Consider the following 27,422-nt stretch of genomic DNA (forward strand, 5'->3'; position numbering starts at 1 on the left):
CCCCTGCTAATAACTCCCCCTACACTAAATAAACAGCAGATCTGATCAGGGATCAGTTGGAGCTCTGTGCTGGGGGACCAGGTTATCACCAGATCCATCTCTGCCGGGTTTAACCGCCTCAGAGCTCAGAGCCGCTCGGCTAAAAACACATTACATCATTTCCTGCTGCCGGACAACGACACAGCACCAATTTAATACAGCACCACGGCAACGCTTCAGAAACAGGATTAACCAGGAATAATGAATGGGTGGAGCTAAACTGCTGTAGGCTGAAATAATAAATGGGAGGAGCTAAACTGCTGTAGGCTGAAATAATAAATGGGAGGAGCTAAACTGCTGTAGGCTGAAATAATAAATGGGAGGAGCTAAACTGCTGTAGGCTGAAATAATGAATGGGAGGAGCTAAACTGCTGTAGGCTGAAATAATGAATGGGTGGAGCTAAACTGCTGTAGGCTGAGTGAGTGGGCGGGGTTTATGTATAAAACAGTACGCAGTAAAATTGTTCCACTTCAAAAACATTCTTTATTTACATCAGACCATCATCTGTCAATCAAAATCCCACTCCGGTTCCGTTTGGCACATTTTCCCACAGGACAGAAATACGGACACTGATCCACCCGGTAAACCCGGTACCCCCGGTCCACTGGACTGTACTGGTTCTGTCCGTCCGGAACCACAACAATCCGAGCTGCAGAAAACAAACCAACAGACAGAATTTCCCCGAACCGGAACTCAGAACCGGGTCACGCCCCGACCCGCTGACGCCGGGACACTCCGGAGTTCTGATCATGTAATTATGGAATTATGCGTTTTATGAACATATGAATATGCATGATGACAGCAAACCTTCTGCTTTATTCCACAAATTATTTATTCAATATAAAGAAATAAAATATTATTAATACTAGTAATTAAAACACATCTGAATAAACATCTCTCAAATTTTTAAATCAGAATTATTTACTTAAATAATCATTTATATGTTGTTTAAACAGCAACAGTGCTTATAGATACGCCTACACCGGTGGGCGTGGCGTCTCGAATGTTAGAAAATAATACTTGCAATATTTGCATTGTTAAATTTTTCCCCATTTTCCCCTCAATATGCAAACCAAGTTACCCGACCCACATATTAGGACTCCTCCCCCTATTACTAGAGATGCTCCAACACCAGGAGGGTTAAGAAGACCAGCACACGCCTCCTCCGATACATGTGAAGTCAGACTCTGCCTCTTTTTGAACTGCTGCTGAAGCTGTAGCATTGCCGAGTAGCATCACAGCGCTAACGCTCGGAGGAAAGCACAGTGACTCGGTTCTTATACATCAGCTCACAGACGCAGCCTTGTGCTGATCCACATCACCCTAGGAGTGATGAGGGGAAAGAGAGAGCACCATCTACTGTACTGTACCCACCCAGAGAGAGCAAGAGAGAGCCAACTGTGCTCTCTAAGGGACCCGCAGCTGAGGGCAAGCTGCATGACCGGGATTCGAACCAGTGATCTCCTGATCATAGTGGCAGTGCTTTAGACTGCTGGAACCCTTGAAGCCCAATGCAATGTTAAATTTTGGTAAAATAATAATTAATTTTAAAACGTTTTATGCTGGAGGTTACGCAGTTCGATTAAAGTATGTGAAATGTTTAATCTTATTATTTTTACTAGTTTTAATAACAAGTTTTTTAACTTTTATAGTGGATTTCTTTCATCAAAACATCAGAATATCAGAAAGGCTTTGCCACAAATGATCTGCTGTGAGCGTAATCAACGTTCCATCAACATTCACTCATATTCATAATCATATCTCTGTCTCCGGCTGCATCAGCGAGAGAACTCTGGTATATAAAGAAAAGTGTAATATATACGTCTATATTTATATATGAGATGGATTTAGTTACTGTACAGTTTAAATGCATAGTACTCTGTGGAGCGTTATAATGTGTAAATTATAATAAATTATATATTCGAGCGACTCTGAGTCTCTCAGGCTCCTGAGCTTCAAAAATAAATTATATCATCCTTCATTCAGTTCGATGAGAGGAGAGAGGGAGGGATGGAGGGATGGAGAGATGGGCGTCTTTAGTGTCAGAAACAGGCTATAGGTTTTAGATACAAACATTTAGAGCTGAAACGTCTCGAGCACCATTTATAAACAGATCTTTATCTTTAATAAAGTGTTGCACCGCGACACCAGACCACGCAGAGCCATGCCGACGCCGCCGGGGAGGTACGGGGTAATCGCTGCACTCTGGAGCCGGAGCGCCGGATCAGGAGATTTTGTTGGTGGCATTTGCCGTCTTTACCGAAGGAGAAGAATCGTAACGTTTCCCGTTACTTTTTCAGATGGTGTGTTTAATGCCAGTGGGAAAACACATACTAACATTAGCGAGGAGCTAGCTAATGTTACAGATGAGAGAACTAAGGTTAGTGGAGAGCTAGCTTACAGTACCAAGGAGAGAGCTAATGTTAGCGTCTTAAAACATTTAAAAAATCATTACATTTGAGATTTAAAATGGTGCAAGAACCCTGTGCATAGCTACGGTACGGGCAATCTCCTGCTGAGGTTTTTAAAGGGGTTCCTGGGCCTGAAGATGTTTTGGTGACCTCTGACCCGTGCCTGGTGTAGCTGGTGCTGGTCCGGCCTGAATAATGACTCTGAACTCTGGGACATTTGTTGGTCCAAATCAAGACCTGAGCACCAGATTAACTACTGGGGCGAGGAGATCAATCCAATCCAATCTCTAATTTCTCCTGCTCTCTATTTTCTCCTGATCTCTGATTTCTCCGGATCTCTGATTTCTCCGGATCTCTGATTTCTCCGGATCTCTGATTTCTCCGGATCTCTGATTTCTCCTGATCTCTGATTTCTCCTGATCTCTGATTTCTCCTGATCTCTGATTTCTCCTGATCTCTGATTTCTCCTGATCTCTATTTTCTCCTGATCTCTGATTTCTCCTGATCTCTGATTTCTCCTGATCTCTGATTTCTCCTGATCTCTGATTTCTCCTGATCTCTATTTTCTCCTGATCTCTGATTTCTCCTGATCTCTGATTTCTCCTGATCTCTGATTTCTCCTGATCTCTGATTTCTCCGGATCTCTAATTTCTCCTGATCTCTAATTTATCCTGATCTCTAATTTCTCCTGATCTCTGATTTCTCCTGATCTCTGATTTCTCCTGATCTCTAATTTCTCCTGATCTCTAATTTCTCCTGATCTCTGATTTCTCCTGATCTCTGATTTCTCCTGATCTCTGATTTCTCCTGATCTCTAATTTCTCCTGATCTCTATTTTCTCCTGATCTCTATTTTCTCCTGATCTCTGATTTCTCCTGATCTCTGATTTCTCCTGATCTCTATTTTCTCCTGATCTCTATTTTCTCCTGATCTCTGATTTCTCCTGATCTCTATTTTCTCCTGATCTCTATTTTCTCCTGATCTCTGTCGGCGGCGGTGGTGGTTTATCTCCGGTACTCGTGGGTCTGCGTGGTCTCTCAGTCTTCAGATAGAAAACAATAATAGAAAAACACACGTAACAAGTTGCATTTACCTAAAGTATAACAATACAGTACAAATAACCCAGACAGAAAGAGTCAGAGAGAGTTAAACACCGAATTAAACGAGCCGTTAGCTTTTCTCTTTTCTTTTTTTACGTAAGTCGTTAGGTACACGTAGTACGTAATGCTAGCACCGTCTGTACACACATACATAAAACATACTCGGCTGGTCAGAAGGCACTTGTTGTCCTTTTTCGCTCTTCGTGTATCTCGTATTTTCTTTGTGTTTTTTTTTTGGCCGTATTCGCCTCTTCATCAGGCCTCGTTCCAAAGCAAGCAGGCGGAACCAAAATTGGAACCAGAACCGTAACCGTAACCTTGCACCGGCGGCGTTAGCGCCCGCTAGTCCAGAGTTCTCTCCGGAGGGATGCTGTCAGTCCTGTCAGTCCATCTCTGCGACGTCCTGCTGCCCGAACATCCAGAACTTCCAGAACCTCCACTTTAGAAAAATATGAAGTTCTTTAACTTTTCCTTTTTTTTATTGTTTATTTTCTAACTCCTCCCACTACCTCCTCCGGCCCTCACACACCCTAAAGCTTCTGACTTCCTGTGATCCTCTCGCTAATCCACAGACCTGGCGACGCCCCTCTACCGGCGCCGGCAGGTGATGTCGAAGCAGGTGATCATCATCAGGTGAGCTTTGCAGAAATTGACCCGGTTCTCCAGACGCTCCGTCACGAACTCCAGCGCCTCCAGGTACTCCAGAGAGTCCACCTCAAACGTCTGCTGAACGTCAACTGTGGAGAGAAAAGAACGTTTTACTGTAGAGAACACGAAATTACCACAATTTAACATTTTATTTAATATTTAACTTTATTACATTTAACTTCTCCCTCTATCATTGCAATCGTCCCAAAACACTAGAAAAGTAAAGACCAGCGCATTGCTCTTCTGATACATGTGAAGTCAGACTCCACCTCTTTTCCAATTACAGCCAATCAGTGCAGCATCACTAGGCAACACACTCGGAGGAAAGCACCAAATCTCCAGCTCTGGTACATCAGCTAACAGACCTACTGTACTCTCTCTCTCTCTCTCTCTCAGACTCCGGCTGCTGATGGAGAAACAGCATGATCTACTGTACTCTCTCTCTCTCTCTCTCTCTCAGACTCCGGCTGCTGATGCATGTGTTACGTACACTCGGTGGTCCACTTCTCCGGCTCGAGCATCAGGTGCTGCTTGGTTTGCTCCAGTTCTTTCTTCAGCCAGTCGTATTTTGCCCGAACCTCGGAGATCCTCTGCTGCCGGTGCTCCAGGATCTTTAGCTTAGCACTGAAGTAAACCACCTCCTGCAGAGAGAGGAGCATCAGGACTTTAGTATCTCAGTATCTCAGGAACACCTGTACCTGTAGATCTACCTCAGAACCCGATCTGAGCTCGTTACCTTGCTGCCGGCGGTCCGTCTCCTCTGCAGACGCTCCACATCATCAATTTCATAAACTTTAATCTCAAACGGTTCGGTCAGACCCCTCTGAGTGGGTCGGAGTGGGCCGTCCACCCAGCGCACTCCGGGGCTGATGATTGGCTTCCTCACCGGAGAGGAGGTGTCCAGAGTCAGATTAGGAATCAGGCGTCGCCTCTGAGTTCCTGCTGGAGAAATAAATAAAAAAACACAGATTATGAACCTGATGTAATGATCCAGATAGAGTGAATCTGATTGTGATTGGATGCAGAGGAGTATAAACATATACCATTCTGACTCCCTATTGGTTTATACTGTGATCCATCACACCTGCACACGCCCCCCCCCCCCCCCCACACACACACACACATACACTCCTGCAAGAACATAGCAGATGTATGTAGTCTAGTATGAAGATGATCCGTGCAGAGACTCAAGAGATAAACTCCAGTCCAACTAAACTTCTTTAATATATTTACATTCTACTAAAATACATTCATTTATAATCAGCATATATGCAGCTGAAACACTAGTGCAAAATCCAAAATTATATTATCAACATTAACATTTTAATTGGTGTAAAACATGAGTATTTTATTAGTAAAGTGTGTTTGGGCCGAGTGGAGCGTGAAGAAGGTCGTTCACGGCCCGAGAGCTCGAATTCTACCGGGATAAAAATAAACCCAAAGTCAAACCGGGGGAACCGGGGAACTGAGCCACGGTTCTCAGCCGGAAGCTGGAGTGACAGCTCAGGCCAAGTGTGGTTCAGCGACAGCGTGGTCCAGCCAGGCAGCGGCAGGTCAGCGGTGGCAGCGGTGACAGCAGCAGTCGCAGCAGTCGCAGTGGCGGCGGCTTATCTGGCTCTGAGTGCAGGAATGAGGCCGGGACGCCGGCGCCTGCCAGAGCACTCGCCACATTTGCATACAAATTGACAGTTCCAGCTGCAGCGCTATCAGTCATCTGATTGGAAACACAGCGGCCGGACTGATATTAATGGATTCTTCTCGTTCCTTTGTCTGTAAAACGTACAGAAAGGTCAAATGTAGCATCGCTGTACCGGCGCTGTGGTGTCTCTGCAGGTCTGTGAGGTTGTTAATTTACACACCTCAGGGTCAACAGTGTTTGAAGGGCAGTAAAGAGGTGAAGAGATGAAGAGGACTCTGATTTAAGGTGTAGAAATCCCTATAGAACAGACAGTACTAGTCTAGCACCTCACCTTTACTATAATAAACACACAAACCTGCTCAATACTCAGTATAGATAAGAATATAACATTTTAGCTTTTCGAAAAAGCCTATAAAAAAGGGCTAGCAATGCTTCTGCTAAGCTACATCTAAACCTTCTCAACATTCAGCTCTGGACAAAAATAAGATTTCACTTAAAAATGATGAGTTTCGTTGATTTTACCAAATTGAAAACCTCTGGAATATAATCAAGAGGAAGATGGATGATCACAAACCATCAAACCACCAAACTGAACTGCTTGAATTTTTACACCAGGAGTAAAGCAGCATAAAGTTATCCAAAAGCAGTGTGTAAGACTGGTGGAGGAGAACATGATGCCAAGATGCATGAAAAAAAACTTTGATTAAAAACCAACCAGGGTTATTCCACCAAATATTGATTATTTCTGAACTCTTAAAACTTTATGAATATGAACTTGTTTTCTTTGCATTATTTGAGATCTGAAAGCTCTGCATCTTTTTTGTTATTTCAGTCATTTCTCATTTTCTGTAAATAAATGCTCTAAATGAGAATATTTTTATTTGTAATTTGGGGGAAATGTTGTCTGTAGTTTATAGAATAACACAACAATGTTCATTTTACTCAAACATAAACCTATAAATAGTAAAATCAGAGAAACTGATTCAGAAACTGAAAGTGCTCTCTTTATTTCTTAGAGCTGTATAGATGTATATATGTGTGTATATATATATATATATATATATATATATATATATATATATAGAGGCGAGTGTGTATTGTGGGCTGCTGGCCGGCATCTCTGAGCGTTGGAGCGTTTCTCTACATGATTAAAATGCTGCTTTTCTTCAGTCCGCTGCGTGTGCTGTACAGTAATGGCTGGTCGTGGAGCGTGAGGGGAAAGTGGATGTCCGTGTTGTTTCTGGTGGAGGTGGAATTTAAATTGGCGGTGGTGAGAGTCAGTCCCCGTGGCGGGGGTCTCGAGAAAACGCTCAGCCTGAGGATCTTCAGAGTGGGGGAGGAACCGTCGCACTAAACAGTGGGAGACCACCCACTGCCCACTCCATCAACTGCAGTCTGTCTGCTCAGAGATCGCTATCACAACTGAGCACTCGGGCGCGAGAGCGTGGGCGGGGAGTTAAGAGAAGCTGGAGGCTTTTATTCAGGCTCTATTTTACCAACATTAATATTTACAGCAGAGCGACGAGAGCAGGATTCAGCTCGGAATTATTCACGCCGAGATTCAGAAACAGCCAAACAACTGTAGATCAGTCCTACAGCTTCTCCACCAAGTCCTGCAGTAAATCAGTCGGGGTAAGATTCATGTTTCAGCAGAGAGGGAGCGTAGAATGAGTAACGGAGCTTCAACAAAGACGTTTGTTTGGATAAATTAAAGGTTAAGTTCCTCCCCCTCTCTAAAAGTGGAGCCCAAAGCATTAAGCTGTAAACCCACTTATTGAAACACTTCACTGGATCCTGCGAAAACAAACATCGCCGACTTCCTGTCCGGGTTAAACCCAGACCCGGCCTAAATTCTCCGGTCTCTATTCAGGCTGATGTGTAGTTTAGGATTAGGCTTGATCCCTGTCTGGGAAACGAGCCCTTCTGTAAACAATTGAAGCTTCTGCAAAAAAATCAGTTCAACCATTTGGAGGTTCTGTTCTCTTTATCGACACTCGACCAAAATCAAGCTTACTTACAAACCATCTACCCAGCTTTCAGACACACCATTTATCACATGAAAAACAAGTTTAGGTACGAACTTAGATGTTACCATGATGGGTCACCTCTTGTTTTTTAGACCGAACGCTTCACAAGATGGTAATTTAGCTAAATCCAGCTCCAGACTACAGGACTTCAGCCCCGAAATCCCAGTGGCAAAAAGGTTTTTAAGAGACTGCAAACCTTGTTGCAAATTTCCTTGTTGTTTTAGAATTTAAATGTTTTTTTTCTATTTCTATAACAGTTTACTTGTGCTCACATTTTAATTTAATAATTTCTGTTGAGATAATGTTTAGTTGGTGCAAGGTAATGGGTTCAGTTACCTGTCAGTCAAAAACCTGACTAGTGGGTGGGGCTAGGAGTTGCAGAGGGAGAAAGAAATAGAGAAAAAGCACTAGAGAGAGAGAAAAGGGGGTAGAGAGAGATAGAGAGAGATCACTAGAGGGAGAGACAGAGAGAAAAAGAGAGAGAGATAGACTGGGAGGGAGAGACAGACAAAGACTGAGAGAGGGAGAGAAGGGGAAGAAAGAGATGTGTTTGACTCTAAAATAGTCACTAAATTAAGTCACTTTTGTAGGTAAAAATAGGTTTTTAACAGCCTGTTAAAACCAGAACACAGGAAATAATATCTGAATCCAAAGATGTTTTTCCTTTAAACTTATTTTACATTGTACTTGATTATTGTAAGTCGCTTTGGACAAAAGCGTCTGCCAAATGTAATGTAATGTAATGTAATGAATTATTAAACCATTTTAATGGGGAATTCCCCCCAGACCATTCCATGCCCATCCCCACCAATCATAAATAAACACTGCACTCACCGGTGTTGTTTCTTTTCTTTGAGTTTTTCAGACTCCTCCTCCCACTGACCGAGCTGCTGTTGTCACTCATAGAGTCCTGAGCCGAGGAGGTGCTTCCCGTGGCCTCGCTGTCTCGTATCATGCTCTCGTAGCCGCTGCTGCCCCCGCTGTGGTAGAAGAGGGCGGTTTTGCCCATGGCGGGGGGCAGTTCTCCGCTCAGGACACTGCTGTTGTCGCTGGCGTGGCCGCTGCTGCAGCGATGGGGTCGCCGTGGGGCAGTGATTTTGCTGTAGGGAGAAGGTAGCGTCTGGACGACGGGTCTTTCTTCTCCCTGGAGCGATCCTGCTCGTTCCTCGGTTTCGGAAGTGCCTCGTCCGTGACCGGCACGGGTGCCGCCGCTGCCCTGCAGAAGCTCGGAGATTCGGCCGTTTACGGCTCGGAGAGGCAGCTTCGCGGCGAGTCCCGATCCCCTGCTGCGGCTGAGGGACTGAGTGGACCAGGAACTCTGGTTTGGGTTCTTTCCATTGGGTGGCAGACTGGAGCTCCTGTTCACCGCCTGCGGTAGAGATTTGGTGGAGAAGCTTAAAGTCTTAGTGCTGGACGTTGAAAGGCTTCTGGCTTTGGGACTGGCCATAAGGAGTTTGCTAACTGCTGAGATTTTGGATTGGGCTGCTTTGGGTGACTGGATTACGTTGTTGTTGCCATTTGGTCCATTGGTTGGAGAAGAGATGGAGCTGCGGGTAACGCTCCTGCCAGCTCTGGGCATGGTGCTATCTCTCGCTATACCGGCTTTAGAGCCCATGGAGGTCAGGCTCTCTGCCCTCTCCAGAGAGTGACAGTCATAGTGAGTCCCGTGGGATCTTCCCAGGGAATTGGTCCTGTTGGCCAACTGCTCGAGTTTGGCACTGAAGAGCCGACTGCTCTCAGCACTTGGTCCTTTCTGTTTGCCATTGCCACCCAAGTCCTCAGGCATGCTGCCCAGAAAGGACAGGTGCTGGTTTGGAGCCTGGTGCTGGGGGCTGGCTCTGTTCCTCTGGTCAAGACTCGACTTCCTCACAGGTGGAAGGGGTGGGATTCCTTTCTGGCGGGTGAAGAATCCCTGCCTTCCAGAAGATCCTCTCCTCTCCAGTGTGGCTCGGGGGCTACAGGGAGTGGATGTAGTTACTCCAAGGCTTTTATATTCTCCACTCGTGAAACGATACGAAGGGTCATCCAGGCCATCTTGCTTGTTAATGCGGTGCCATCCTCTTGGAAGGCTGCCAGTCCTTAGGATGTCTGCTGAATAAACTGGACTTAAGCTTTCTGAGGCATTTAGAACCATTTCACAACCATCCACCACCCTCTTGAAGGAATCAGGGGAGCATGCTGCTTCACCACTGCTTGAGCTGCTGTGTCTGTCAACCGGCTGCTTGCTCTTCACAGAATCAGATGATCTTTTCTCTGTTTTTTCTTCACATACAAGTTCTGTAGGTTTAAAGTCCTCGCCACTCTCCCTTTTCATCCACGGGTCATCAAAATTGATCTCAGATGAGATGGGAACAGGTGGAGATTTGGGTGAGGAAGTTTTGGATGGTGAAGATCCAGAGATGGATGAATCCTGAACGATCGGCTTTACAGCAACACAAGGCTGAGCTGTGATATTAGTAGTCTTGAAAGGGACGAAGCCACTGGAAGCACAGAATGTCTGAACGCTAGAAAGACTGACAGACGTTTTTCCAGTGGTTGGAGGCATCTTGATGTTGTCATTGACATCACAGGTTTTGGAAAACTCCCCTTCATTTTCTTGAGCGTTTTGCTCTGTGAGATTTTCCCCCTCTTCCTTAATTTCCAGCAGTGGAAGCTCAGATAGTGCCTCACTTTGCCCAAAACATTGATGTGTTACAAAGCTATGGCAGGACTGTTCTCCATCGCTGCCTGTGCTCATCTCGCTAAGCCAGGAGCTGATGGAGGACCGTTGGCTGGCGAGCACTTCCCCTTCAGCCCTGCTGAGAGGCAGGAATCGAGCAATGTTGGCTTCAGAGATGGTGGCGGGGGTGGTGGAAGCAGCACTTGTGTAGCACTCCAGATCCTCACTAACGCTGCTGATGATACTGACAGGTCGAGAACCTGACGCTAGTGCTTGCACTGAGCAGTCACTGTTAAAGCTAATAATACTGGTAGGCCTGCCGTTTTCCATCACTCCACTGACCGTGAGCTCCTCCACCAGAGTGAACACCAGCTCATCCTTGCCGTTTAGCTCCAAAGGCTGCTGCTGGAATGTGCTGCTCTTCTTGTTGTCTAACGGAAGTTGAGGAACATCATCACATAGAGTCTCTGCTGATCCCAAACTGTTCGAGGAGGAAGAGCACTTCAGGACCTGAGGGCTCATGCCCACCGGAGACGTCCGAGACTCGGGCTGGAGCAAGGATTCGCTGGATGACTTCCCCAAGTCTCCGTGCAGGTTTTGTGAGGAATGGGGTGGAGTGCTCGGCATGACTCCTTTCTGGGTGTAGACTTTGCAGCGCTGGGATGGAGAGGAGGGAGGTTTGTATTCAGATGTTTTGGTCAAACTGGCGATTCCTAGCCTTGGGGAACCCATGGAGCGCGGTTTACCTTCACTGCTACTTCCCCCACTAATGGACTCCCTGCTGTCATGCAGGCTAGAGCTCTTGGTTCTCTGAAGGGGAGTGAACTGTCCAACACTGCTGCTGCCGGTAACACTGCGGCTGGTGGAGAGCGCACAGCTGTGTACTGAGGACTGTGTCAGACTTTCTATAAAGGACTGTGCGATCTCTGCCTCCTCCACCACCTCTCGGATCTCCTCCAGCTGCTGATCGTTATTAATTCTCTTGGGAGAACTTCCTTTAACCTCTTGGCTTCGAGTTGGAAGAGGCTCAATTTTAGCAACTCTGCTGGCAGGAACTTCCTCGAAGGGGAACTTGTTTACCTCCTCGCTTCCATCAATGCACTCCAGCCTCTCCTGCAGTTCGGCGAAAGTGTTGCACTTGAGACAGTCCTTCTCCTGCTTTCCAGACTCGGCCACCTCTTCAGGTACAGGTGGAAGCGGCTGCGGATGGAGGCTCTGCTGGAGAGGCTGGACAGGTTGTGAGGGATGCATTAGTGATGAAACTACCTGCAGCTGCTGAGGTACCTGTGCTCCCAGGCTTTGATCAGCTTTATTCTTCTGCAGAGACGGAATAATCGGCACAAACTCCGGAGGTCCTTCGTTATCCGTAAGCTCCTTGTCTGAAAGAGCGGATCCATTAGGACCGACGTAGATCACGGTGTCGCAGGACTGTTCGCTGCTGGAATAGTCGTCAGGATCACTGGAGATGTGCAGAAGCGGCATTTCAGAGTCGACAACATTCCTTGAGTGGATGGTTCTAAGCTGAGTCGGGCGTCTCATCCTCCCCTCCTCACATGAGCTTTCACCACCAGAAGAACTGGACGTGTACTGCTGCAAAAACAACAAAGAGTTTTAATTACAATCCCCAACACAACAAAACCTGTTCTTTAACAAGAACGTAACATATAGACAGAACATTACACAAGTTTGGGAAAAAGGTTAATGCAGCATCCTGTTCATTTTTTCTTTTTAGGGATGAAACACAGCTTTTCCCGTGTACTGACTGTAATAAGGATGGTAAGCATTTGTGGGCAAAATACCACATTTGGATACATAAATAAAACAGGGATAAAATGTACAGCTCTGAAAAAAAATGAAGGTCGCACTTCAGTTTCTGAATCAGTTTCTCTGAGCATTTATTTACAGAAAATGAGAAATGACTGAAATAACAAAAAAGATGCAGAACTTTCAGACCTCAAATAATGCAAAGAAAACAAGTTCATATTCATAAAGTTTTAAGAGTTCAGAAATAATCAATATTTGGTGGAATAATCCTGGTTTTTAATCACAGTTTTTTTTCATGCATCTTGGCATCATGTTCTCCTCCACCAGTCTTACACACTGCTTTTGGATAACTTTATGCTGCTTTACTCCTGGTGCAAAAATTCAAGCAGTTCAGTTTTGACGGCTTCTAATCATCCATTCTTGATTATATTCCAGAGGTTTTTAATTTGATAAAATGAAAGAAACTCATCATTTTTAAGTGTTCTCTTTTTTTTCAGAGCTGTATATAATAGTTAATTTAGAAAAAAAGGATAATAAAGATGGTGTGATAGTTATGAGCCTCTAAGTAGAGGAGTTTGGGTATCTTGGCGTTTTGTTAATAAATGATGGGAGGAGGAATTGTGTGATTGATCGTTGGTTAGAGTTGAGCCATAAAGTAAAGTTATTGATTCATCAGTAGAGATACATCCACATCATTACCTGTTCTGAGGGAGAGTAGGTACTGACCAAAGGACGAGATCATGGCTATAAACAGTGAGAGAAACCAGCACAGGTGCTTCAGGATCTTGTAATCATGTCTCGTGGTTGGCTCGGTGTTGGAGGTGTACCGGAGGTGAGCATCTGGGAGGAGACCCGGGGGAGGGATTATATCTCCTGACTGGTCTGGGTTTCTTGGTCGTCCTCCAGCAGGAGGTGTAATAGAATGTGTTCAGGGACTCAGAGACGCTCGGACATGAGTGCTGACTCTACTGTTACCGTAACCCTGATCGTTTATGTATAAAAGACTTTTTAAATTTCAATTTAAAAGCTGTTTGACCAGTGGTAGGATGGTCCCCCCTTTAATGTGAGTCTTGGTCCTCCCAGTGTTTCTTCCTCCTCCTGCAGCTCTGAGGGAGTTTTTCACTGGGGGTTCTGTATTCTGTATTTTCTATGTTTAATGTTTTGCCTGATTCTTTGTCCTGTAATCATGTTTCTGTAAAGCTGCTTTGTGCCAACACCAGTTGTAAAAAGCGCTATACAAATAAATTTGATTAGATTTGATAGATGGAGTAGTTAAATGATTTTAAAATAAATTTACGTTATTTTGTGTTGCATAAGTTAGTGCAATGTCCAGCCTGTCCAATGGAAGAAGCAGTGGAAGTCTTTACTTTGGGCTTAAAATATCCAGTTTTCCTGATTATTCCTGCTTTGAAAAACAGCACTAAGGCTACTGCTTAATATGATGCTGCCACTGTGCCCAGGAAAATGTGCAGTATTTCCTAAAAAAAAAAAAAAAGCATCTCAAAACTCTAGGAGAGGGCACTGTTGGCAGGCAGTGTACCACAGGACAATTCCTGAAGGGTTTTTAGAAGAAAAATTCAGGACAGTAGACTAAGCTGCTGCCTTTATGATGCTGTAAGAATTGCCGTTTTTTTAATTGCAGATCATTCTGTTTCTCCATCAGCAGCCAGAGTGCGAGAGAGAATACAGTAGGTGGCGCTCTCTCTCCTTTCATCACTCCTAATGTAATTTATTCAGTACAGGCATCTGTTGGCTGATGTATCAGAGCTGAGTCACTGCGCTTTCCTCTAACTGCATTTAGATGCTAGTTAATGATGGAAGTTTTAAAAGAGGCGGAGTCTGAACTGACCAGACGTCTGCGTAACGTTAGGGAACAGTTCTATTTTGTTCTTATTGGGTTTTCTGGAGATAAAATGTAATGTAATAAGATGTGGGCCTACCACGCTTACTTTAGTCTTCTTCTTCTTCATCCTCAGCACGCGGGAGGCGATCTGCAGGGTGGAGAGGGTGTCGGAGAAGTTGCTGGGGGAGGAGGAGATGTGGGCGATCATGGTGGTCCTGCAGTTCATGTTCCCCAGAGATTCCCGCAGGAGCATCGTCAGCTTACTGTCCCTGAGAACATCAACATCAACAGGACGTTCTGTTACAGCCAAACTAAACATTTAATAAACGTAACCCTGTATCTCCTCTCAGAGACGTTCTGCACTCGATCTGTAAATAAGCAGAACCCCGTATCTCCTCTCAGAGACTCTTCTGAGGATCAGTTCAGTTTAATTCTGTTTATAAAGCTGAAATTCTACAGTCTTTATTCCACCTTCAGCCCTTCAGCTAAATCGCATATTAATCAGCTCCGCTAACGACGCGCTCGCTAATTACCATTCATCACACTGTTTACAGCCCCCAGCGCTCACCCGCCAGCTCTCACCCGTCACCCGCCAGCGCTCACCCGCCAGCCCTCACCCCCCCACCCGCCAGCGCTCACCCGCCAGCTCTCACCCGCCACCCACCAGCGCTCACCCGCCACCCACCAGCGCTCACCCGCCAGCGCTCACCCGCCAGCGCTCACCCGCCAGCTCTCACCCGCCAGCTCTCACCCGCCACCCGCCAGCGCTCACCCGCCAGCTCTCACCCGCCACCCACCAGCGCTCACCCGCCAGCGCTCACCCGCCAGCGCTCACCCGCCAGCTCTCACCCGCCAGCTCTCACCCGCCAGCTCTCACCCGCCACCCACCAGCGCTCACCCGCCAGCTCTCACCCGCCACCCGCCAGCCCTCACCCCCCCACCCGCCAGCATTCACCCACCAGCGCTCACCCGCCACCCACCAGCGCTCACCCGCCAGCTCTCACCCGCCACCCACCAGCCCTCACCCCCCCCACCCGCCAGCATTCACCCACCAGCGCTCACCCGCCACCCGCCAGCCCTCACCCCCCCACCCGCCAGCATTCACCCGCCAGCTCTCACCCGCCACCCACCAGCCCTCACCCCCCCACCCGCCAGCATTCACCCGCCAGCGCTCACCCACCACCTCACGCTGCTGCCCACGGCCTAATAAAACACTGCTATACTACTGCTCCCGAGAAAAGAGCGCGAGAGAGAGAGAGAGAGAGAGAGAGAGAGAGAGAGACAGAGGGAGAGAGAGAGACAGAGAGAGAGAGACAGAGAGAGAGTGAGAGAGAGATAGAGAGAGAGAGAGAGAGATAGAGAGAGAGAGAGACAGAGAGAGACAGAGAGAGAGAGAGATAGAGAGAGAGAGAGAGAGATAGAGAGAGAGAGAGAGAGACAGAGAGAGACAGAGAGAGAGACAGAGAGAGATAGAGAGAGAGAGAGATAGAGAGAGAGAGAGACAGAGAGAGACAGAGAGAGAGAGAGACAGACAGAGAGAGAGGGTTAATACCGTTAGCAGGTAGGTGATGCTGGTGTTTATCAGTGGGAGTCGCTGACGTCTTCAGATATCCAGCATTTACTACTCATGTTTTCAAGCAGAAATTGGTGATTTAACTTCAAAAATTTGTCAAAAATGCTCATGAAGGTAAAGGTCTTACGTGGGGTAAATCTAAACGTTCTTGGATGATAGATGCTTGATTTTATGGATTTTTTATTTTTTTTTTTCAAAAATATAACATTACCAAGAGCGATATTTTTCCCCACATCATTTTTCAAGAAGAAATTGCGTTTTATTGAAGGTAAGAGAGCATGAGGTCACATTTTCAAGTATTACAGCTAAAATATTACACAATAATAACATTTTATGTTTTTAACTGATTGACAGGTTTTTTAATTGCGTTTTATTGAAGGTAAAACACATTTTCAAACAGAAATTAGTGATTTATTGTACAAATTTGGACACTTCAAAAATGTGTTTAAAATTCTCATGAAGGTAAGGCTGTAGTCTTACGTATTTTGTCAATTTTGGTAAAAAATTGAGAGGTAATTTTCGTTGTATTTTGGTGACAAATGCTCTATTAAACTCTAATTATAAAAATGCTCCTGAAATTGTCTGGATGCATCTGTGAATCAGTTTTTACGAAACAATAATCCATAAAACTAACAATATTCTGTTTTTAGACATGCAGACCTAAATATACAGTAACTTGTGTACTTGTGTACAGACTCAGTAAGATCAAATTTATTCATAATAAAACTATAAATCATTGTTTTAATTATAATTATTTAATGTTTATTCCTCCTGACTGCAGTTAAAGAGCTGCAGAGTTATTCAGAATAAAAGCGGCTCAGATAACAGAATTAATTATTCTCACATCTATAATGAATATACTGATATTTACATATTTCACTGTGTAATTTGTGTTATCTGATTATCTTCAGACGCACTGAGGCTTTACGCTCTGAAGCTCCGCCTCCATTATTAGATTATCAGTGTTTTTCTTCCTGCAGTAAATAATCTCAGTATAATATAATCAGATCTGCTGTGTTCAGAGTTAAATAAAGGGGTTTAATGATCTGATTAGAGCAGAGAGTTTATCAGTAATTACATTTACTTTTAGATCTGTGGTTTTCTGCTGTGTGTAAAAATCAGGGTTCATACAGGTTTTAATGACCGTATGAACCCTGAACAATACAAAAGTATACAATATTTTTTACTATTATGATTTTATTTTTAATTTTCTAGTTTTAAATCTTTATTACATTTTTTTCACAGTGCTGCCTGAATAATAAGAGAATAATTGTTTTTATGGCTGAATATTCTTTAATAATAGAATGTAAAGCTTAATATTTAGTCTACCCTGTTATAGTATAATATCACAGTAACTATGATCATTGTAAAAAAATCTAAATGTTTGAATCTGAAGAAGAACAGCATGAACACTTGAACACGTCTGCAGCTCTTAGTGAACCACATTTCCAATAAATAGTGAAATTAATTGACACTAAAATTGTAGTAACACAGTGGACGCATGCATTATCGGAAATAAAAAGTGAAAATAAAAAGTGATTAAGCTGTAAAATGTGATTTCTGTGTAGTGTGTGGTAATTTCTGTGGAAAGTTATAACATATTAAAAGTGCAGAGTTCTGATAATAACTAGGAACTACTGTTACGCTTCTGTTAAATGGCCTGAAACTGTAATTAGCGCAGGTCTCTGGAGTGGAGGCTAAACTCACGCAGCGCTTTATACTGTAAATCCAGCCTGATTACATTAAACCTGCAGCTCCAAACCTTCCTGCAGGAGGAATCTGCTGAAACACAATCTAACAGAACTAACCGAGAACCCCGCGGTACCAGAACCTGAGATTCTGCTGAGGAGAACAAGCAAGAGAATATTACTCCTCAATTTTAAATCATCATCCCCCAACTTCAGATCAACATCATCCTCCAACTTCAGATCATCATCCCCAACTTCAGAACATCATCCCCCAACTTCAGATCAACATCATCCTCCAACTTCAGATCATCATCCCCAACTTCAGAACATCATCCCCCAACTTCAGATCAACATCATCCCCCGACTTCAGATCAACATCATCCCCAATTTCAGATCAACACCATCCCCCAACTTCAGATCAACATCATCCCCAACTTCAGATCAACATCATCCCCCAACTTCACATCAACATCATCCCCCAACTTCAGATCAACATCATCCCCCAACTTTACATCAACATCATCCTCCAACTTCAGATCAACATCATCCCCCAACTTCACATCATCATCCCCAACTTCAGATCAACATCATCCCCAACTTCAGATCAACATCATCCCCAAACTTCAGATCAACATCATCCCCCAACTTCACATCATCATCCCAAACTTCAGATCAACATCATCCCCAAACTTCAGATCAACATCATCCCCCAACTTCAGATCAACATCATCCCCAACTTCAGATCAACATCATCCCCAAACTTCAGATCAACATCATCCCCCAACTTCACATCATCATCCCCAACTTCAGATCAACATCATCCCCAAACTTCAGATCAACATCATCCCCCAACTTCACATCATCATCCCAAACTTCAGATCAACATCATCCCCCAACTTCACATCAACATCATCCCCAAACTTCAGATCAACACCATCCCCCAACTTCAGAACATCATCCCCCAACTTCAGAACATCATCCCCCAACTTCAGATCAACACCATCCCCCAACTTCAGATCATCATCCCCCAACTTCAGATCATCATCCCCCAACTTCAGATCAACACCATCCCCCAACTTCAGAACATCATCCCCCAACTTCAGAACATCATCCCACAACTTCAGATCAACATCATCCCCCAACTTCAGATCAACATCATCCTCCAACTTCAGATCAACATCATCCCCCAACTTCAGATCAACATCATCCCCCAATTTCAGATCAACATCATCCCCCGACTTCAGATCAACATCATCCCCCAACTTCAGATCAACATCATCCCCCAATTTCAGATCAACATCATCCCCCGACTTGAGATCAACATCATCCCCCGACTTCATATCAACATCATCCCCCGACTTCATATCAACATCATCCCCCAACTTCAGATCAACATCATCCCCAATTTCAGATCAACATCATCCCCCGACTTCAGATCAACATCATCCCCCGACTTCAGATCAACATCATCCCCCGACTTCAGATCAACATCATTCCCCGACTTCAGATCAACATCATCCCCCGACTTCAGATCAACATCATCCCCCAACTTCAGATCAACATCATTCCCCGACTTCAGATCAACATCATCCCCCAACTTTACATCAACATCATCCCCCAACTTCAGATCAACATCATCCCCCAACTTCACATCAACATCATCCCCAAACTTCAGATCAACACCATCCCCCAACTTCAGAACATCATCCCCCAACTTCAGAACATCATCCCCCAACTTCAGATCAACACCATCCCCCAACTTCAGATCATCATCCCCCAACTTCAGATCATCATCCCCCAACTTCAGATCAACACCATCCCCCAACTTCAGAACATCATCCCCCAACTTCAGAACATCATCCCACAACTTCAGATCAACATCATCCCCCAACTTCAGATCAACATCATCCTCCAACTTCAGATCAACATCATCCCCCAACTTCAGATCAACATCATCCCCCAATTTCAGATCAACATCATCCCCCGACTTCAGATCAACATCATCCCCCAACTTCAGATCAACATCATCCCCCAATTTCAGATCAACATCATCCCCCGACTTGAGATCAACATCATCCCCCGACTTCATATCAACATCATCCCCCGACTTCATATCAACATCATCCCCCAACTTCAGATCAACATCATCCCCAATTTCAGATCAACATCATCCCCCGACTTCAGATCAACATCATCCCCCGACTTCAGATCAACATCATCCCCCGACTTCAGATCAACATCATTCCCCGACTTCAGATCAACATCATCCCCCGACTTCAGATCAACATCATCCCCCAACTTCAGATCAACATCATCCCCCGACTTCAGATCAACATCATCCCCCGACTTCAGATCAACATCATCCCCCAACTTCAGATCAACATCATTCCCCGACTTCAGATCAACATCATCCCCCAACTTCAGATCAACATCCCTCCACTTACTTATACGGGATGTGTTTGCTGCCGTTCACCAGAGCCAGGATAACGTTCCCCAGCGCCGACAGCGACAGGCAGAGTCCGGCAGTACTGTCCCGGGTCTTACTCAGAACCTTCACACAGCTCCCGAGATCAATCAGGTGCAGACGACTCCGCCCACCGGACACTGACAAGTACAAGAATGTACAAGAAACAAGAACAAAAACTGTAAATTGAACCAATCAACAGATATGAAGGTTCTAGATAGGCTGCCAGTGAGAGCAGAATAAACATTACTCAATCCCATTAAGAGGTTCTAGATATGATGTAAGTGGTGGTTTAATCTGGTTTCTGGTCGTGTACTAGAATCAGAGAACAGCTTTATGCAGAACTTTTAAATTAAAGTTTATTTTAAGTTTCAGATCAAGTTCTGATTGTTCCGAGGTGTAGGCTAATCTAGAACCCAAAACCTTGATCTGTTAGTGTTACGTAGTGGATCCAGCAGTAATTAGCAGTAATTATCAGTACTTAGCATTGTGCTACAGGTGGGTTTCTGATTTTTGTGGTGTGAACTTGTGAAGTTCACGAGTTGTCTGTTCACTGTCAGGGTTCTCCACTGATTTTGAAATCACGTTGGATGAGTGATCTGATTCAGAATGTTGGGTTCTGATGGTCTGCAGGTGTTTGTGTGCTTCTGTGGGTGCGGTATAGTGCGGTACTCACTGCCTCCTTTGCCGGTTTTCTCCATGCGGTACTGGTAGATGTGGAGGGTGAAGAGCATGTGGGAGTTGCGGTGCTCCTCCTCGGCGCAGTCCGGCCGGCTGCTGTAGCGAGAGGCGATGGCGGCGTCCAGGAAGAAAGCGGCTTTCTCAGCCGTGGGAGCTCTCAGCTCACTCTGGTTCTGCAGCTGAACAGAACCAGAACCACGTTCAACATCCATACATCAGAACCAGAACACTCAATACTCCATACATCTACAGCAGCTCACAAAAGTATTCAATCCCTCTACAGGGGTTGTAGAATGAAACTGAAACACCTGTCATCATTTTAGTGTGGGATTTTAGGTTTCATGTCTAAATTGGAGCAGCCTGGTGTTCAATCTTCATTAATTGCACATTGCACCAGTAAGAGCAGAGTGTGAAGGTTCAATTATCAGGGTAAGAGCACAGTTCTGCCCTAAATATTACAATGCACACAACATTATGGGAGACATACCAGAGTTCAAAAGAGGACAAATTGTTGGTGCACGTCTTGCTGGAGCATCTGTGACCAAGACAGCAAGTCTTTGTGATGCATCAAGAGCCACAGTATCCAGGGTAATGTCAGCATACCACCAAGAAGGACCAACCACATCCAACAGGATTAACTGTGGACGCTGTAAGAGGAAGCTGTCTGAAAGGGATGTTCGGGTGCTAACCCGGATTGTATCCAAAAAACATAAAACCACAGCTGATCAAATCACGCAGAATTCAATGTGCACCTCAACTCTCCTGTTTCCACCAGAACTGTCCGTCACCACAATCAATTATTGTGCTCTAAAACCAGGTGTTTCAGTTTCATTCTCCAACCCCTGTATATTAATATTTAGTAGATCCATCTTTATCTGCAGTTACAGCTGCAGGTCTTTTGGTTTTGTTTGTCTTTACCAGCTTTGATCATCTAGTGACTTTTTTCTAGAGATTTCTGCTCCATTCTTCTTTATAAATCAGCTGAAGATCAGTCAGGTTGGATGGAGAGTGTTGGTCTGTGAACAGCAGTTTTCATGTCTCTCCACAGAAGATCAATGAGATTTAGGTCTTTAGGACTTTAACTGGATCATTCTAACACATGAATATTCTCTGATCTAAATCATTATAGCTCCACTGTAGCTCTGGCTGTATGTTTAGGGTCATCGTCTTGCTGGAAGATCTCAAGTCTTTTACAGCCTCCAACAGCTTTTCTTCTTCCAGGATTGTTCTGTATTTATTTATCTCCATCCATCTTCCCTCCATCAACTCTGACCAGCTTCCTAAATCTGTCCCTGCTGAAGAAAAGCTTCCCCACAGCATGATGCTGCCACTTTGCATTTTGGCCAAAAAGTTGAACTTTGTTCTGATCTGAGAACAGAATCTTCTTCCACATGTTTGCTTCTTCCTACATAACTTGTAGCTACAAACTGCAAACAGAACTTCTTACGTCTTTCTTTCAACAGATTTTCCTGATCCACCTCAGCTCTGGATCTCTGCAGCTCCTCCAGAGAGATCATGGGTCTCTCGGCTGCTTCTCTGATCAGTGTGCTCTACTTGTTTGATCTGTCAGTGTGGTTGGTCCATGGTCATGTCTTGGTAGTACCTAGTAGTACTTTGTGTTGGTCTGTATCACTTAAAATCATGATGAAATACATTTAAGTTTGTGGTTTTAAGGTGCCAGAAAGTGAATATATGTATGAATACTTTTGTGAGCCGCTGTATATTTCAAAGTCCTAGCACTCCACCCTCAATCTGATTTCCGGGGGACTACACAGATAGGGTTGTCTCCGCTAATTAATCCATTTAACATGTTAAAAGGCATTCTGCTCCATAATGACGCGTCACTGGAGGTTGATTTAGCGGAATTAGCCGAGGATAATCCCTAAATGAGCATGAGAACCTTCCCCCTTACAGGCAGAACCGTGTGACGAGTTTATTACACTGATTGCTTCCAATTAGCACAACACTGTCACAAAGAACCGCCGGCGTCGCTTCTCTCGGGATCTTTATGCCTTTTTTGTGATTTTGATTGAACACATTTTGCCTTCTGCTACAAAAACATCACTGTCAGCTTCCTCTCGCCTGTGTAGATCCCAGAGAACCTCGATTAAAAGAGTCTGACAACAGTGGAACCCTTCTGTGCTGTACAGAACCTCTTTAAAAAGCTCCTTAGCAAGACAAAAACCTTACAATCTTCTGTCTTTACTACAGATCCCCTGAAGATCTGGATTGATGGTGGAACCTTTCCAATGATTCTACACTGCAACAAACTGGTTCCTCTTATTTTAGGAGTCTGTAATGTTTAGAACACTCTGTGATTTTTATTTTCTTAACATCTTCAAAATACTGGCACTTTTCCACTGAATGGAACCTAAACCTTTCAACCTTTCGACTCAAAATTTGGTATCTTGCATGTGGAACCAGGTACGTTTTAAGTATCTGCTCACTTGCTTCCAAAAAGCAGAGTTGGGACTAAAATCTAATAACTACAGATTTTCTGAAGATCTGGGTTGATGGTGGAACCTTTAAAATGGTTCTTTACTGCAACAAACTGGTTCCTCTTATTTTAAGAGTCAGTAGTTTTGTGATTCAGTAATTTTAGGAGTCAGTAATGCATGAAACCCTTTTTTATAGAATAAAGAATTAAGGATCTCTAACAGAATTTTAGTAACACTTCCTATGAATCCTGTATTCATAATATGACATGCAAAATACCTTATAATGACTGTAATAAGCCTGTATAATAGTGCATTAGTACTTAAAGTGACATTCATAACACATTATAAACTACAAGTATAAAGATTTATAAAGAAAGGGCTTACAATGCCTTATAATATCTGTTCAAAAGAACGTTGTACAATGTAGTGTTGTAATGCACTATAACACATATTTGTTATATTTTTGTATAATGCATTATAATTTGCAACCACGATTTCTCAAATTAAGCTTTTATACCATTACAGAATACATTATAAAGCCTGCTCTTTACTGACTTTAAGTGAAGTATGTTTTCTAATGCCTTTTAAATGTTATAATGCCTCACTGTAGGCATTTGAAAAGGCATTTGAAAACACACTTCACTTAAAGCCAGTAAAGAGCACTCATAATGCTCTATAAGACATTATAGTGAGGCATAATATAATTTACTTCACATTAAAAAGCATGTGCAAAACACTCTTCACTTAAATTCAGCAATGACTGTATATAAGGCTTTATAATGTGTTACACACTTTTTAAAAAATGTTTAATTTGAGAAATCGTAGCTGCATTTTATAATGTAGTAAACCAAAATATACCAAATCTGTGTTATAGTGCATTACAACACTACATTGTACACTGTTCTTATGAACAGATATTATAAGGCATTATAAGCCCTTATACGTGTAGTTTATAATGTGTTATGAATGTTGCTGTGAGTACTCATGGATGAGTTATTATGCAGGCTAATTACAGTCATTATAAGTTATTATGCATGTCATATAGTGCATTATGAATACAGGGTTTACACTGATTATGTTAGAACCAAACCAGAGTTCTCCTAACACCGGACTGCTGCACCTGGACAGGTGAGGTACCTGCATGCCGCAGATGGGGTCCTCGCACAGGTAGACCCCGGGGGACTGGCCGTCCTGCAGGCTGCCCGTGGAGACGTCGGACAGCAGGTCCTTCAGGTTCTCGTCTTTCCCCCACACCTCCACGGCCGAGACCCTGACGGAGAACCGAGCTCCCGTCTTCTCCTTCCTCTCGTTAATGATCTTAAAGAGCCAGGAGATCGCACAGGGGATGATCCCCAGGTTCTGCATGGAGTCGTCTTTCCCGATCATAGTGAACGACTTTCCTGCAGAGACACAGAAACAGAACCGGGTTCTAAATCACTGCAGAACCAGAACCACCCACGGCTTAAACCGCTCGACCAATCACATTCAATCTCTCCATTAATTAAAGATCAATTAAAGTGGATCCTTAAATATTCTAAAAGGAAGTAAAAATGTTACTGCTGCTCTTTTGCTTAAGGTGGGATGGAGAATTCAGGTCCCTCAATGAAGCTACTGCTGTATTTAAGGTGGAACTAAACATTTAAAAGTTGGTAGAACGTCGCTGGAACACTATTTAAGGTGGATTAGGCTGCATTATTTAGGCCAAAGATAAATGCTGCTCTCTTTAGGTGGAAATTCTACAAAGTGGACTCATAACTACTGCATCATTTAAGATGGATCAGGCTCCATTTTTTAAGGTGGAATGAACTATTAAAGTGCTGCTATATTTAAAGTGGAATGAAAAATTTGAAAAGTCGAATTAAACTGTAACATTTAAGGAGGAATGAGAAATTCTGCAAAGTGTCAGTATTTAAATAACGCATCATTTAAGGTGGAATGAACTATTAAGGTGCCAAAGATAAGTAATGCTTTATTTTAGGTGGAATGGAAAATATTATTATTATTATTTCCTAAATTTCCTTCGGGATAAATAAAGTATCTATCTGTCTGTCTGTCTGTCTGTCTGTCTGTCTGTCTGTCTGTCTGTCTGTCTGTCTGTCTGTCTGTCTGTCTGTCTGTCTGTCTGTCTGTCTGTCTGTCTGTCTGTCTGTCTGTCTCTCTGTCTCTCTATCTATCTATCTATCTATCTATCTATCTATCTATTAAAAGTTGGATTAAGCTGTATTATTTAAGGTGGAACAAGAAATTCTAATACGTGGCTTTATTGAAATGCTGCATTATTTAAGGTGGAATTAACTATAAAGGTGCCAAAGAGAAACGCTGCACCATTTAAGGTAAAGTTAAATGTGTTATTTTAGGTGTAATGGAGAATTAACCATCACACCACAAATAAAAACAACATTTAAGGTGGATTAGAAACTCCAGGCTCCAAAAATGTACCTGCTGCAATATATAAAACTGAAAAATTGCTTAGATGTTTAAGGTGTAATTAGCTATTAATGTCTCAAAGATAATTGCTGCTATATTTAAGGTGGAATGGAAAATATTAAAAGGTGGCAAATTTGAACTGCACTGTCATTTAAGGTGGATTAAACTGCATTGTTTTAGGTGTAATGGAGAATTAACAATCACACAATAACTACTACACCATTTAAGGTGGAATGGAAAATCAAGGCCCCAAAATTTACCTGTTGCAATATATAGAACTGAAAAAATTGCTGCAATATTTAAGGTGGAATGGAAAAAAATAAAAGGTGGAGTAAGCAGTATTATTTAAGGTGGAATTAGAAATTCTACAAAGTAAAGTACAGAACTGCTGCACCATTTAAGGTGGAAAGAACTATTAATGTGTCAAAGATAATTGCTGCTATATTGATGGAACATATTAAAAGGTGGCAATTTTTTACTGTTGTGTTATTTAAGGTGGATTAAACTGTATTGTTTTAGGTGGAATGCTGCACCATTTAAGGTGGAATGGAAAATCCAGGCCCCAGAATGTCCCTGCTGTGCTGTGTGGAACTGAGATCTTCAGCTGTGAGGTGAGTGCTGGATGTGGGGCTGCAGTTAGCATCATGCTGTTAGCTACGTTAGCTCCTCAGCTCCAGAGCTGCATCTAAACTAGTGAAGTTCAGGCAGCTCGCACGTCTATATTTGGATGAAAGTGTGTAAATTGGATTTCTGATCACACTCTCTCTTTAATATCCGCTCTCGCGCCGTGTGAGGCGCTGTCAGGAGCCGGACGCGTGAATGTGAGTCACCGGCGGAGCGCGAGAGTTCGGTATAAAGCGATGTTCTGACAGCTCCGCGCTGCGTTAGCGCCGGATTTAGCTCGGCCTAAATAGCGCACGCCCGTCTCACGCGCCTGCACTCTCGCGCCTGCACTCGCAGCCACGCGACAGATGTCGCACTCTTCAGAAACGCTTTGGGAATGATTAGGAATCCATTAGAGCGGAAAGAGCGGGAGATTAGCATAATCACCTTTACGCTCGTCCGAGCGAATCCCGACTTTCTGACGTCCTAAAAAACGTCTGGACGACTTTTACAGTTCTGTCTCGCTCTCAGCGCCGGCGTTTACCGTGTTCACCACGCCTCACCGAGTTACACGCCCTGCTGCTAGCGCCGGCATCAGGACACAGCGGGCACTGCCAGGCCAGGTGCCACCCGAGAGTGTCTGACAGCCAATCAGAGAGACGGCTACACAAAACCCATCTGCTCCACCTGGACAGACTGAGAGGACTGAGGAGACTCAGGGGACGGAGGGACGTCTTCTGCACTCCAGTCAACACCTTCCCTCCACCTCTATACAACTACAGTATTACAACCAGGGACAACCTTCAGGCTGGACCTGTGGATTCTGCCCACAGGACGCTGCTTACAGGACACTGCTTACAGGTCTCTCATTACAGGACACTGCTTACGGGACACAGCCTACAGGACTCTGCCCACAGGACGCTGCATAGTTTAATTTAACACATTTAATTTGTGTTTATTATGTGTATATTTTATATATATATGGTGTTAATGTGTGTGCTACACTGCTACACTACTTAAGGTGGAATGGAGAAAATGTGTGTTTGTGTATAGTGTGTGTAGTGTGTGTGTAGTGTGTGTATAGTGTGTGTATAGTGTGTGTATAGTGTGTGTAGTGTGTGTGTAGTGTGTGTATAGTGTGTGTAGAGTGTGTGTAGTGTGTGTGTGTGTGTGTATTGTGTGTATAGTGGGTGTGTATAGTGTGTGTGTATGTATGTATAGTGTGTGTATAGTGTGTGTGTAGTCTGTGTGTAGTGTGTGTATAGTGTGTGTAGTGTGTAGTGTGTGTATTGTGTGTATAGTGTGTGTATAGTGTGTGTGTGTGTGTGTGTAGTCTGTGTGTAGTGTGTGTATAGTGTGTGTAGTGTGTAGTGTGTGTATTGTGTGTATAGTGTGTGTATAGTGTGTGTGTGTGTAG

General features: G+C 43.9%; 1 protein-coding gene across 5 annotated transcripts in view; it reads right to left on the bottom strand.

The window, feature by feature from the left end:
• Positions 1 to 499: 499 nt before the first annotated feature.
• kif26ba (kinesin family member 26Ba) overlaps positions 500 to 27,422 on the bottom strand; it is a 94,982-nt gene continuing 68,059 nt past the window's right edge. Inside the window, exons 8-15 of one of the 5 annotated variants that reach the window (XM_049463477.1) lie at positions 24,113 to 24,375; positions 20,533 to 20,716; positions 19,837 to 19,996; positions 14,238 to 14,400; positions 8,700 to 12,111; positions 4,936 to 5,138; positions 4,690 to 4,840; positions 500 to 4,288 (exon numbers count right to left, since the gene is read on the bottom strand). In XM_049463477.1, coding sequence (XP_049319434.1) covers positions 4,140 to 4,288; positions 4,690 to 4,840; positions 4,936 to 5,138; positions 8,700 to 12,111; positions 14,238 to 14,400; positions 19,837 to 19,996; positions 20,533 to 20,716; positions 24,113 to 24,375 — 4,685 coding nt within the window. In that variant the 3' untranslated portion in view covers positions 500 to 4,139. Of the gene's footprint in view, positions 4,289 to 4,689; positions 4,841 to 4,935; positions 5,142 to 8,699; positions 12,115 to 14,228; positions 14,401 to 19,836; positions 19,997 to 20,532; positions 20,717 to 24,112; positions 24,376 to 27,422 lie in introns of all 5 variants that reach the window. The other 4 variants (XM_049463476.1, XM_049463475.1, XM_049463474.1 and 1 more) reach the window with 4 other exon arrangements.

This window comes from Astyanax mexicanus, chromosome 14 (assembly GCF_023375975.1).
Source record: "Astyanax mexicanus isolate ESR-SI-001 chromosome 14, AstMex3_surface, whole genome shotgun sequence".
In the NCBI taxonomy this organism is placed as follows: Eukaryota; Metazoa; Chordata; class Actinopteri; order Characiformes; family Acestrorhamphidae; genus Astyanax; species Astyanax mexicanus.